Raw genomic sequence first — 13,509 nt, 5'->3', positions numbered from 1 at the left:
CAAATCTTATCCAATCCTAGCAGTGGGCGTTTACTTCCAAATCTTCAGTGCGGCACGCCCATCAAAACTGAGCGTGTCTTGAGAGAGCCTCAAAACCAGGGCAGAAAATAGCCTATTACTTATTCATTATGATCTTTGAAGCAAAAACCACGCGAACGCAATAAGTTGACCTCAGACAACAATATGAACATTTTTTAAAAGCCAGTTCATGACCCTTTTAACTGAAAATTACAATCTAAAATATAACCGTAAAATATAATGGTATCCTGCTTTTTTTTTAATCCTTGCTTTATCATATACTGTTTAAGTCATTTGTTGGATTAGAAATTAAAACATTAAAAAAAAAAAAAAAATACTCACAAAAAGGAAATCTCACAAAATTTGGCAGATTTTTTTTAAACATTTTATTTTGGATGAAACAAGAGATGAGATGTCAAATCAGTTTTGACTCTGAGTTTGAAATACGATTTTAAAAAGTGCCAATCCAAAATGAATTCATATAGCAAAACCTGCATATGTTTTATATGTACCATGAGAGAGCAAACTGAAATCAAAGCATACACAGTCCCAGAAATGATCAGGAACCTCTTCTCCACTCATCCGTCTCTCCACCCATCTGTCACTCCATCTCTCCGTCAGTTTGAAATGTCAGCGGCATCAATCTTCAAGCAGAGAGTACTGATATGTCTAACCCTGCGTGAAGTTCAGGACCCCGCGTAATAAACATCCTGACAGCTGAGACGGCCCCTCAGTCTTTAAGCATCGCAAAAACACAGATGAGAAGAAAATCGGAGCCGTGTACACACACACACACACACACACAGCATCTCAGGAGCTCTCCAGCATGGTAGAAACGGTGTAGATCTGTGTCTTCAGTCTCTTCTTCATCTCTCTGATCATTTGACAGAGGGCCAGAGGGTAGCAGCAATATACCGTAGTCCAGTCCTCACACACGCTGCCCTAGAGACACACACAGCACACTGTAATGTATTCTTAATTTAATAAAGCCAGACAAAGCAGGGTTTGTAGATTTCTAAGTAAGGATACATTTCCCTGATATTGATTTAACACCCCCCTCTGAGTCAAGGAATCTAGTTATGGAATTTCATTTAAGGAATCTTCATCTAACTGTCAAATACTGGATGTGTTTTACTTCTTAGCACAAGAAGGACATGACAAGATAAATCAAAGATAAATGTGTACTCCTAGAGGAAATATTGTAAAACACTTTTACAGAAACACTGTAAAACTCCAGTCTATCTGAGATGAGTTGTTGGTTCTCACTCGCACAACGTATGTTTCGTTTTTTTACGTATAGAGTCGAACGCGTAGCTTTTCAAAGTCTGCTCCTTTTGATAGCATGCGCGAACCAAGTGTGCCGCACAAGTTCTGAAAAGTGAAGCCAAAGCATTTAGATCGCCCCCTGGTGGCTGGCTGCAGTATAGGTCATAAACCCCGCCCTCTCCTAAAAAGGCAGAGATAGATGCTATTTACACTAAGCGAATACACTATTGCGGTATTTTCTTTGCAATAAGTGTAAATAGTAGTTAGATGGTATTTATATTATTAAAGGTGCACTATGTAACTTTTCCGTCCACTTGAGGTCGCCTGTTCAAAACAAAGGCGTAGTTTGATGATGCCACGTTTGAGCGCAGAATCTTGGGACATGTGGTCTTCACCTCACAGCCGGTGGAAAAGAATCGGGATAGGACTCATGTTCATGGATGCGATTATTAACGTTACTGTAGTATGAAGCAGAGCAGGACCGAGTGTTGTGGAGCTGAGCAAGGCAGCTGGAGCGATTGTTAATGAGAAGAGCAGCAGGACTTTTATTATGACACAGTCGCCGGCACCACTTCCGGTTTTACGGTCATGAATGAGGTAACGAAGCTCTTTTATCATATTAGATACATCTGAGTGTGTTGAAAATTATGTTATGACGTTACTCTGTGCGTTCGCTCAGCGGCTGCTATGATACTGGTTCACACTGCAGTGAGAGTACAGCGTTTCTGCAAAATAAAACTGGAAACCGAGGGTAACACAGATATGACGCGATTGACAGGCAACTCCCTCACACGTCCCAGTTCCTTGGTTAAAATAGCAATTTCTCACGATTTACAAATAGTTGGAAACATTTGGGATATTGTAAGTACTCAACTGAACAAAATATATAACACTGGCCTAGTGGTTTTTGTATATTTTACTCAAAATATTTTACATAGTGCACCTTTAATAGTTTTATATACTATTTGCACCTCAGTATTGTTGTACATTAAACGGTACGGAATAATAACAGAGTGTAAATGATTATATTTCTTAAAATTATTAAATGGATGTCGCCTTATTGGGACAATAAAGCCCTCCCTACACCTATGATATTACGCAGCGCCTGAAAATAGTCCCCAGCATGCTCCCTGTGCAAGCAGGTTGTCACGTTGGTTATGTTGACAGATGTTAGCCTATTTTCAGGCGCTGTGTAATATCATTGCGCCGCTGCACCCATGGTACGGCAGCAAAGTTCCTTGATTATTACGCAGGATTCCAGGAATCAGAGTATAGGTCCTATCCATATCGGTCTAGAAAATCGCAACTTTTGGTACACAATGTAACTACACATCACAACATTTAAATAGGAAAATGTTGGTGTTATTTTGTCACTTATTGAGCAGTAGGCTAGCTGGAGCCATTTACCTCCAGTCTTTGTGCTAAGCTAGGCTAGCGGTGGGTTTGTCAGACAGAGTTATGGCATGCACAGAGATGAGAATGGTATGTATGGACTTTTCTAACTCTGGGGGATACGGTGAATAAGCTAAAGTCCCAAAAAGTCGGTGTGTTCCTTTAAGAGAGCCAGGTTCCTGCTTTTGCTCAAGTGTAAGGGGAGGTCACTATATAGTTGCCACTTTAGCCTGTAGAAGGTATTTTTTCAGTTTTGTTTTATACTGCATACGAATTTCCTGTACTTTCTGGTTTTATTCTAATAAAGAGACTGAGAAATAATTATATATGGTCATTATACCATTGCTGAAACAACATCTAATGGTGGCCTAAAACTGTTCCACAGTACTGTATGTTCAAGTGTTCCTTTTCCCAATAAGTTTTATTTTAGGTAGTTTTTTGCTATTGAGTTTGCGGACTCCGAGCGACGTAATCGGCCTTGACTGTTACTGGGATATTTTGGCATAATTTTTCTACAGTGGAAGGAATCAAACATGCGCAAACTTTTTTACAGTCTATGGCGTGAATGCAGGTGGTCGACACACGGGCTCTAGAAAGTTTCATCTTTGTCCAGTGTCTGCGCTACTTTTCTCCAGAAGTTATGACCGATAAAAGCATCTTCTTTTAAACTAAATTTGTGGCTATCTCATAACCCCCTCACACAAGCGCTAGTCATTGCGGGCGTCTGTTGTTGTTCCGTCTCTTTAGTTTAGTTTTCTACTGTTAAACAACGACCTGGTGCTACATGCACACGTCGAAAACATCACACTAGATGTAGACAGAAGTACCGGCCCAAGCGACATCGTTGTTGTACCTTTTTTCTTTGCTAAAGGGCATTTGAATTAGTCTTCGCATGTGCGCTTTGTAAACACGGCTGTACATCTGTTTACATATAGTGTGACGTTTTCGACGTGATTGCGCAATCACTAGCACATCGCAGAGCAGCGCAAGATGAGCAATTTAGGTTAAAAAAGTACATTCATATTTTTATTTTTGTTGAAAATGACTGATAGTTTGGCTAAATAAGACCCTATTCCTCGTCTGTGATCGTGCAGAGCCTCTGAAGCCCCTCCTTTGAAACGGCATTGATCTGGACCTTCAACATTTTGGTTGCCATTGAAAGCCATTATGTGGAGAAAAATCCTGGAATATTTTCAGGAAAAAACGTAATTTCTTTTCGACTGAAGAAAGAAAGACATGAACATCTTGGATGAGATGGGGGTGAGTAAAATATCAGGACATTTTCATTTTGAAGTCAACTAATCCAAGGTCAGTGAAAAATGTCAAGTAATTATTTTAAACATTGTTGCTCAATATACCAGGCAGGGTTATTATCGCAAGCTAAAACTAAAACCATAAAAAAAAACATTTCCGTTACTTTAAAACAAAATAAATGTTATATAAAATGCAAAATTATACAAAGCAAAATTATTTCAGCTAGTTACAAATGCAACATTTCTCATTTCCATTAATTTTAACATAAAAGTACTTAACCTAAATACACTAAAAATAATAAATAAAAAATAATAAAAACTATACACATATTTAAAAAAAACACTAAAACTTTAACTACAATTAAAGTGAAAAAATTAATTAATAATCAAATTAAAAATATTAAAAAAGACTACAATAGTATATCAATGATACTAAAATAATACTAATACCACAGTTATTCCAAGCCCATATTCACAAACAATATTTTTCTGTACAAAAAGAATCACTATTATACAGAAATTGCAGGGACAAAGCCAGTTTCTTATATGCATTAAGCATGAAAAAATCTGATATTTTATTTTACTACATGATATTTTATTTACAATAAAAGTAAAATGTTGGTAGAATTAGATATTAAATATAGAATCGTATAGCAAAATAGTCCATTAAAATATAATAGTAACGGGAACATGCATAAAGTGTTTTATATACTGTTTCATTTTTAAAATAATTTTGCATACTAAACGGAATCAATTTCAGAACCTTTTACATTTGGTCAGTAGTAAATCAGCACTGTGAAATTTCCAGTCATTTATGCCGCATTATTTACATTACTGCTGAATCCTTACCCTGATTTTAAAACGCTCTCTGATGCCCACCCTCATGGCGAACGTGGAGCCAGGCAGCAGAGGCAGGCACACGCACTCTCCATACTGATGAGCCAGACTCAGGTCCAAACAACACGGCACAAACGCACCCATCAGAACTGCACAGAAGAGGGAGAGATGCTTTGAAACGAGGGCTGGGATCTGTCGAGAAACTCTGAGCGTCAGTGCTTATCTGCAATTAGTTTAACACTGCTTATACTGACTGCCTGCAAAAAAGGATTCAATTCTGATAAATATGGCTATGAAAAAAAGCAATGTCCTTGTAAAAATAGAATTCTGTTTTATGGCCAGGTTTACTTCAAAATATTGGAAAATCATTAAGGAACGTCATTAACTTTTAATGATTGTGAAACGGTACACAAACCACTGGATTAGACAAACAACAGTAACAACAACAGAAAACAACTGGGAGCTTTTTATTTTAAGTCAAAATGGCTGAAAAATCACAATATGCCAAAGAGTTGCAGAGTTACAGCCTCAGAATCAGCTCGGCATCATGCCAGCAAATTCGTTAATGCGTTACTCAGAAACGGTTTGCTCTATCAAAAAGCTTTTGACAACTTTTTGCCAGCATGGTCTGAAGATGATCTGAGCCAGTTTTGGTGAAAATTAGACCAACGGTCTAGCAGGAGTTCGAAAAAGTAGGTTTTCAAAGAAATTCAAAATGGCGGATACAGCAAGTTCGAGCAAATATGGCATAATTGGTATTACTGTTCTCGGCATGACCAAAGGAATCTATCAAGACCAGTTGAATTAATATCGGTAAAATTAATCAAACTCTCGAAACATTTTGAGTATCTCCAAGGCATGGTCCCGATGACACATACCGAGTTTCGTAACAATAAGCAAATTTTTTCTTAAAATACAGCATTTTAGGTCAAATTCAAAATGGTCGACACCCACAATAGTCAATATGGGTATCGTAAAATTGGGTATCATTTGACTCTGCATGATGCACTGATTCTAACGAGACCAGTTTTATAATTTGGGCAAACCATTCGGAAGTTTTAAGCAAAAATAGTCCTTTTTTTATTCATACTTTCTGACCAGCAGGTGGCGCTGTGCCAAAACGCTGCATGTAGCCTCAGGTCTTGCTTGAGATGACATGTACCATGTTTGGTCTAAATACGCTAAAGCGTTGTGGAGATATAGCGTTGCATCCAATTTGGTGTGCTCTTTGCAAATTCATTACCGGTTGGGTTTATCAAAAAGCTTTTTGATAATATTTTGCCAGCGTGGTATGAAGATAATCTGAGCCCATGTTCATGAAAATCGGACAAACCATCTTGGAGTTTGAAAAAGTAGGGGTTTTTTTGGCGGGAAAATGTTCATAATGGAAAATCAGAGGGAAAAGAGTTTTGTCTCTATCCCTTATGGTTCAAAAGTTATTAGCATAAATGTAAGTGAAACTTTGGACAGTTGCTGGCGCTAGAGGGATTGAGTTAGAGACTCCAAATTTGCTGTGGTGAATGTTTGGACTGACTTCTATCTGTGTGCCAAATTTCTAAACCAGTTTTATAATATAGAGTTTTATAATTACTACACAGTTTTATGGTCTGCCATAGACTCCCATGATGGAAGAAGAAGAAGGAAAAGAAAACTAACAGATTACTTCAAGCTTATACATGGCAGAGTACATTCTAAGGTCCTGTTTAGCTGTAATCCAAAAAGCTTGACCCAAAAGTAATTTATGCGATTTGTGAAATACATAATCTGTCGATAAGTATTTTCAGCAGGATAGCGCACATCTTTTGAACAAATTTAATTACATTTAACTGTAATACTGTAATACAAAACATAATAAAGTATTTTAGGAGACATTTTGTAATTTAAAAACATTTAATCACGAAGAAATATAATAAAATAACGAATTTATTTTGAGATCAGACAGGTGTTGATTTAATATCTGCTGGTACTTTCAGTGATGGATGACTGTAGGAATTTGTCCTTTGTGTCACTTCATATTTTAACAGGAATTCATGACTTATCACTTAATTGTTCTTGATCACCGATGTTAACTTAAAAACATACCATAAGAATGGAAATTTACTTTGCTTTACCCAAATCTGATCAAAGATGGCTGTAAAAATAAATCTGCATTGTTTATCTTTTGATCTTTCATTCAAAAAAAATCGAACCTTTCATTGAAGTAAAAGAATTGAAAATGAGGGGTAAATCACATTATGAAATAAAAGCTTTTCTCCAAAACGTGTTGGCCATAATTATTGGCACCCTTTTATTAAATACGTTGTGCAACCTCTTTTTCTCAAGATAACAGCTCTGAGTCTTCTTCTATAATGCCTGATTTGGAGATCAGAGATCATTCCTCCATACAGAATCTCTCCAGATTCTTCTCTCTTCTCTTCAGTTCATCACTCTTTTCTATAGGGTTCAGGTCAGGGAACTGGGACGGCCATGGCAGAAGCTTCATTTTGTGCTCAGTCACACATTTTTGTGTTCATTTTGATGTTTGTTTTGGATCGTTGTCCTGATGGAAGATCCAAGATTTCTAGAAGAGGTTTTGATTTTGTATCTGTTGGTATTTGCTAGAATTCATGATACGATGTATCTGAACAAGATGTCAGGGACCTCCAGCAAACAAATAGGCCCACGACATTAAAGATCCAGCTGTATCTTTAATAACTGTGGGCATGGGGTACTTTTTATCCCTGTTTGCATCAAACCCATCTGGTGTGTTTGCTGCCAAAAAGCTCTTTATATTTTCATCTGACCACAGAACCAGGTCCCGTCTGAAGCTCCAGTCGTGTCTGACAACTGAATATACTGGAGTTTGTTTCTGGATGAGCGAGAAGGATTTTTCCTGAAACCCTCCCAAACAACATGTGGTGATGTAGGGGTTGTTTGATTATTATTATTTAGTTTTTTGGCTTTCTGACCCCAAGACTCAACTAATCTCTGCGATTCTCCATCTGTGATCCTTGGAGAGTCTTTGTCCACTCAAACTCTCCTCCTCGCCGTGCATTAGGACGATATAGACACACGTCCTCTTCCAGGCAGATTCAGAACATCTTCAGATGATTGGAACTTCTTAATTATTGCCCTGATGGTGGAAATGGGGATTTTCAACGCTTTAGCCGTTTTCTTACAGCCACTTTCTATTTTGTGAAGCTCAGCAATCTTTTGCTGCACATCAGAACTATATTCTTTGGTTTTGCTCATTTGGATGATGATTAAGGGAATTTGGCCTTTGTGTTTCCTCATATTTATACTCCTGTGAAACAAGAAGTCAAAGCTGGACATTTTCATACTGCCTTCACATGCTCTCGGAATTATCGTAAATACAAGTTTCCTAGGTAAAAATTGCACATGAACGCCCTCACATTTTGAAACTTGAATGCAATGAGCTCGTAATCACGACTTCAGAAGTCGGAATTATCAAATTTACGATAGCACGTGAAGGCAGCATTAGTCACTCTCGTGGCAATTTAAAAAAAAAAATATGAACCGGGAATGAGATATTTTACTCATAAAACAATTCTAGGGGTGCCAATAATGATGGCGAAAAACATTTATTTCATAATGTGACACCCCCACACTTTCAATTCTTTTACTTCAATGAAAGGTTAGATTTTTGAGCATTTTTTTAATGAAAGATCAAAAGGATCAACAATGCAGATTTATTTTTACAGCCATCTTTGATCATATTTACGAAGGGTGCCAATAATTCTGACCACAACTGTAAGTTACATTTTCAGTAAGAATTTGTAGGGGTGCCAATAATTTTGGCATACATATTTTGGAGAAAACCATATTTATTTCATTTATTCCATGTTTATGTTCTGTGTAAATTCAATTGTTCAATTAAAGGTTAGATTTTTGTGAATGTTTTGAATGAAAGACTAAGGAGAAATGGCAAAAGCAAATTTTCAGTCAGTTTTGCTCATATTATAGGGTGGCAATATATTTGTCGAGCCCTCTCATATTTGCCAACTTACATATCTCCTAATTTTGACTTTGTATTTCAAAATGTTTATTCATATGTAATAATATGACTTTATATTGCAATGTAATTTTGATATGCAGTTGTGACTCACAATGTCTTGCAATGTGACCATTTTTCATAATTGCAACTGTATCTTGCAATTGTCACTTTGTTTCTTGTATTTTCCAACTTATATCTCTCCCAATTTTTACTTTATATTTCAAAATGTTACTTCATATGTCAGTGCAACTTTATACGTTACAGAGTGAGTGAAAATCTTGAACTTGTTTCTCTTTGTTGCGACTGTACCTCACAGTTGCGACTTTATATCTCAAAATTTAGCTTCACGGCACAATGCAACTTTATATCTTGCAAAGTGAGTTTAAATATATTTAAATATTGCAATATCTGTTTGATCGGACCACACAGGACAGTCATCACTCCCCACGTGCATCAATGAGCCTTGGCCAATGTTCACCACTGTTAATTCCTTGGAGCACTTTTGATAGAGACTGACCACTGCAGACCGGGAACACCCCACAAGAGCCGCAGTTTTGGAGATGCTCTGACCCAGTCATCTAGCCATCGCTCAAATCCTTATGCTTGCCAATTTTTCCTGCTTCTAAACTTCTTGAGGTCAAAATGTTCACTTGTTTCCAAGTGCCGTGATGAAGAGATAATCAGTGCTATTCACTTGACCGGTCATAATGTTATGCCTGACCGGTGTATATCGCAAAGAAAATTTGTTATGCTCTTTCAACTTTATGACTCAAAATGTGACACGTGTTGCAGTGTTTTCTATTTAATATATTAGAATTTATATTCAACATGTTGCTTTACATGTCACAGTGCGACTTTGTTTCTCGTCGCAATGTGACAATATTTATTGTAAACTTCATCTCACTCAATGCTCTCTCAAGCATTTCCTCTTACATGTGCTGGTGTCACCACACACGTCAAGCAGTCCTGTGCTCCAGCCTCCCCCCGTTTGTGTGATAGTGGTCACCGTCGTTGTGGTCTCCCCGAGGCCAGGTTGAGTGATCACGGGAAGTTCCATCGTCGCACTTCCTGTTAGGTCGGCTTCAGTATTTTTTCCACCTGGAGAGTCCATCTGAATCTGAAGGCGAGACAAGAAAGCTGCTCCAGACCAAAAACACGGACACACAATCCTATAAAGGCAGTAAAAGTGGAGTCCTCACCTGACCTGAAAGTTTTGACCTGAAAAAACGAAATGCCTACTAATGAGGGAGAACACTTACACGGTGAATGTGGCTCAGAACAATCCCTCACGATGACAACAGACTAAGGGAAAAGACAGGGGTGAGTTTCCTATGGTGACAGTGGTGTGTTCATTCTGATAGCCGTATGGCCAAGAAGCCCTGACAGAAAGCTGCTGTGGGCTGATAAGCCTTCACACACGCACACACATGCACAAGAGACCCACACACAAATAAAAACACCTCGCAAGTGCATTCAAATAATAACTCAAGTCGCAAACAGCAATGAAACACAGTAGCAGATACAGTAAAAAAAATCCTCTTAAATACAATTATACAACACATAATCATGCATTTGTGGGACCGCAGGCCTACTTACAAACATCCCACTGGAGCCTCCAATTAACACACACAAAAACACTAAAAAAAAACCTCGCAAACGACACCTCAAATATGCAACAAGAGCTTACCAGCGATCCAGCCTGTGTGAAATAGATGTTACATAAATTCACCCCAAGAGCAGCAGTGCAGAATAGCACGTCCTCTTGAGGTTAAAGTCCCGCATCACTTCCTTCTGCAGCTCGTGCACATTTGTCACATCCACTAATGAAACATTGCATGTAGCTGTCATATGTAGAACGGCTCGCTTATATATTTGCCGCCCAAGTCTGCTGAAGTGCATGTAATCGTTTATCTGAACGTGTTTCTTTGTGGCTGATCTCGTCTCCACTTGCATCCGACTGTAAAATTGCGCCGTCTTCATATCTGCTGCGACCTGCTTGACCGGAAAATAAAGTTATATCCCTCGTAGAGTTGGCGCATTCTCCGAAAACTGCGCTATTTATGTCCAACTTTTCTTTATCAGTTGTCCTTTAAAGAAAATTCTGATTTTCTCACTTTAGTCCAAAAACACCAGGACCGAGATATTGAGGGATTTTCACATTAGTGATCATCCAATGTGGTTATATCTGTCCCGATTCACCAGTGAGAGTGCCCCTGATGCCCACCCCGCACTGTCACTCCATATCCCGGACTCTTTTACCTCATTTCCTCTGCCTATATAAACCATGTTCACCATGTGATTCACTGCGAAGTCTTGTTAAGTTTAACACTGCATTTCTGAGCATGCTCCCTGGTTTCTTGGATTACTTGCCTGTTCCGTGGATTACCCTTTTGCCTGGGTCTCTCCTGCCTTGTTTGGACTGCTTGCCTGTGTTGGACCCTTGTGGATTACCCTTCAATAAAGCTGCATTTGGTTTCTCAATCATTCAAGCCTTGGAGCAGTAGGTCACAATATCGAAGTAACCAATAGTTATTTATTGTTACTAACCTTACAGATATTTCAAACCGCAATGACCCTCCGGTCTCCCTCTTGAAGCCATCACAGAAGGGACTTAAACTGCAATTTATCGACTGGCCGCTACAGAAGGGAGTCAATCCCACAGACCCCCCCCCCCCCCATGTTAACCCTCTGGGGTTCTTCATTTATGGGTCACACTCAGGACCTTCGGGTCAAAAATGACCCGGAGGGCGAGATTAAGATAAAAAAGATTTGAGTAAAATCAATGAAATATATTTTTGTTCAATAATATTTTTTCTTTTCTTTTTTGGTGTTTTGAGATAATTTTATGATTTATAATTAATATTTATGACCCATTTTTTCACATTGAATATAATAAAAAAGGTATATATATATATATTATTTTTTTTATTTTATTTTTATTAAAGCTGTATTTCATTTTAGAGTCAAGCCTAGGCCTCATGAAAGCAATTTTTTTAATGAGATCGGTGCCATCCGGTGGACACATTGGACATTTTTATCACGCAATAGCATATTTTTACCACTATAGTGGATCTTGCGTTTTATACATTTAAAAAAAAAATCGTAGCTTCATCGGAATGGTCCGAAACTTGGTGACTTTATTGGTACTTGGTATATGAACACCCCAAACAATTGGGGACAGGATTTGAAAAGTCTAAGTGGTCGTAAAAAAAAAAATAGTCACACTCAGGACCTTCGGGTCAAAAATGACCCCCATAGGAAATGAATGGGAAATTGGCAAAAATAGGAAAATACAGAGTTTTTTGTAAAATACAAATCAGCCTCGATGCAGAAAAAAAGGACTCAACAGTGAAGGGGTGAATCTCTAAAACATCAAGAGTGCAAAACAGACAAAAAAACTCACACACACACACACTTATACACACAAAAACACACGCACACACAAATGAATGCGTGCCATTCCAAAAGCTAATTGTGTTTTTGTGTGTGTGTGTTTTTTTTTTTGTCTGTTTTTTGGTCATTTTTGACCCGAAGTACCCCAGAGGGTTAAAATGTTAAAACTTTACAGCAGAAAAAAAAAATTTCACAGCTTGGTACAAAAATTGGTTTTGGTCTAAATAGCAAATTTTGCTCCTCATGACACCTGTGAGGGGGGTGATTTTTTTTTTATAACATCTGTTTAAATTATATTACGCCTTAATTGTTTTAATAACTTGAGTGACCGGGGGATTGCCGCTGCTGACACTACTAGCTGTTAGTCCACCCACGTCCCACCTCTTTGCCCATTTTCAGTTATCCGGGAGTGACGCACTGCCAAGATGGCGCCGGCCGGCTCCGCCCACTTTTGGGATTCAAAATTGCTCTTCAGAACCCTACAGGTGACGTCACGGACACTACGTCCATATTTTGGTATAGTCTATGGTTTAGAATCATCAATAGTATCATTAATAGTAACATAGTTCTGATTGTATCATTCATTTATAACAAGTACACCTTGAAGTCTACGTGTATCACCTGAAAATCAAGCATTTTGGACTTTTTTTTGGACGCAACTCTAGGACGTTTCTCAATAGAGCAGTGCAGGGATGACATCACTTTATAGACCAAAACACGGAAGCAAGTTCGCATTTTAGCACTCCCGGTTCCCTCTTCCCTGAAGTCAATGGGGGTTTTTTTTATGTAATTTGTGTCCCGAAGATGAACGGAGGTCTTACATGTGTGTAACGGCATGAGAGTGAGTAATACATGACATTATTTTCATTTTAGGGTGAACTAACCCATTAACAGTGTGACCTTATATAGACAGTGCGACTTTCCAAATCATGTCCAATCAACTGAATGTACCACAGGTGGACTCCAATCAAGCTGTAGAAACATCTCAAGGATGATCAATGGAAACAGGAGCACCTGAGCTCAATGTTGAGTGTCATGGCAAAGGCTACGAATTGTGATTTTTTATTTTTTTATGAATTTGCAAAGATTTCATTATGGGGTATTGTTTGTAGAATTGAGGAAAAATATCATGAATTGAATCCATTTTGGAACAAGGCTGTAACATAACGTGGAAAAAGTGAAGCGCTGTGAATACTTTCCGGATGCACAGTATATAAACCATTCAAATGTAATGATGTTTAACAAGGACACACCATTTGCAGGCATGCTCGAGGTGGCATTTGTATTCAGAGACATTCAAAGGAAACAAATGTTAACTTTATTTACGTATTTATTAAGTTCATTGAACACATATGA

The 13,509-nt window shown here is 38.1% G+C and overlaps 2 protein-coding genes across 7 annotated transcripts in view; both read right to left on the bottom strand.

Moving 5' to 3' along the window:
- Positions 1–383: 383 nt before the first annotated feature.
- plac8l1 (PLAC8 like 1) lies at positions 384–11,013 on the bottom strand. Of its 6 annotated transcripts, none has more exons than XM_079835919.1 (5): positions 10,448–11,013; positions 10,020–10,062; positions 9,694–9,877; positions 4,779–4,915; positions 384–960 (listed from the first exon to the last, which is right to left on the bottom strand). In XM_079835919.1, exons 3-5 carry the CDS (start codon positions 9,869–9,871, stop codon positions 829–831), a joined length of 447 nt encoding a protein of 148 aa, XP_079692045.1. In that variant the 5' UTR covers positions 9,872–9,877; positions 10,020–10,062; positions 10,448–11,013; the 3' UTR covers positions 384–828. The 6 variants fall into 6 exon arrangements, with proteins under 6 accessions (XP_079692045.1, XP_079692048.1, XP_079692046.1 ...); XM_079835922.1 differs by having other exon boundaries at positions 9,694–9,897; positions 10,448–10,743; XM_079835920.1 differs by having other exon boundaries at positions 9,960–10,062; positions 10,448–10,719.
- Positions 11,014–13,451: 2,438 nt separating this feature from the next.
- lars1b (leucyl-tRNA synthetase 1b) overlaps positions 13,452–13,509 on the bottom strand; it is a 68,726-nt gene continuing 68,668 nt past the window's right edge. Inside the window, exon 32 of the mRNA XM_079835918.1 lies at positions 13,452–13,509. This exon is cut by the window's right edge and continues 731 nt beyond it. The gene's annotated coding sequence lies outside the window, so the exon portion shown is untranslated.

Source organism: Gobio gobio (genome assembly GCF_949357685.1).
Source record: "Gobio gobio genome assembly, chromosome: 14".
In the NCBI taxonomy this organism is placed as follows: domain Eukaryota; kingdom Metazoa; phylum Chordata; class Actinopteri; order Cypriniformes; family Gobionidae; genus Gobio; species Gobio gobio.
This window is presented reverse-complemented; position numbering and strand designations above follow the sequence as displayed.

Bases quoted from the DNA above. Each gene is read 5' to 3' on its own strand.
- plac8l1 (XM_079835919.1), bottom strand. From the start codon at position 9,871: ATGGACTCTCCAGGTGGAAAAAATACTGAAGCCGACCTAACAGGAAGT. The intron at 4,916-9,693 runs GTAAGAGGAAAT...TCTTCTGTGCAG, and splicing joins GTGTGGTGACACCAGCACAT to TTCTGATGGGTGCGTTTGTG. The intron at 961-4,778 runs GTAAGGATTCAG...GTGTGTCTCTAG, and splicing joins GAGAGCGTTTTAAAATCAGG to GGCAGCGTGTGTGAGGACTG.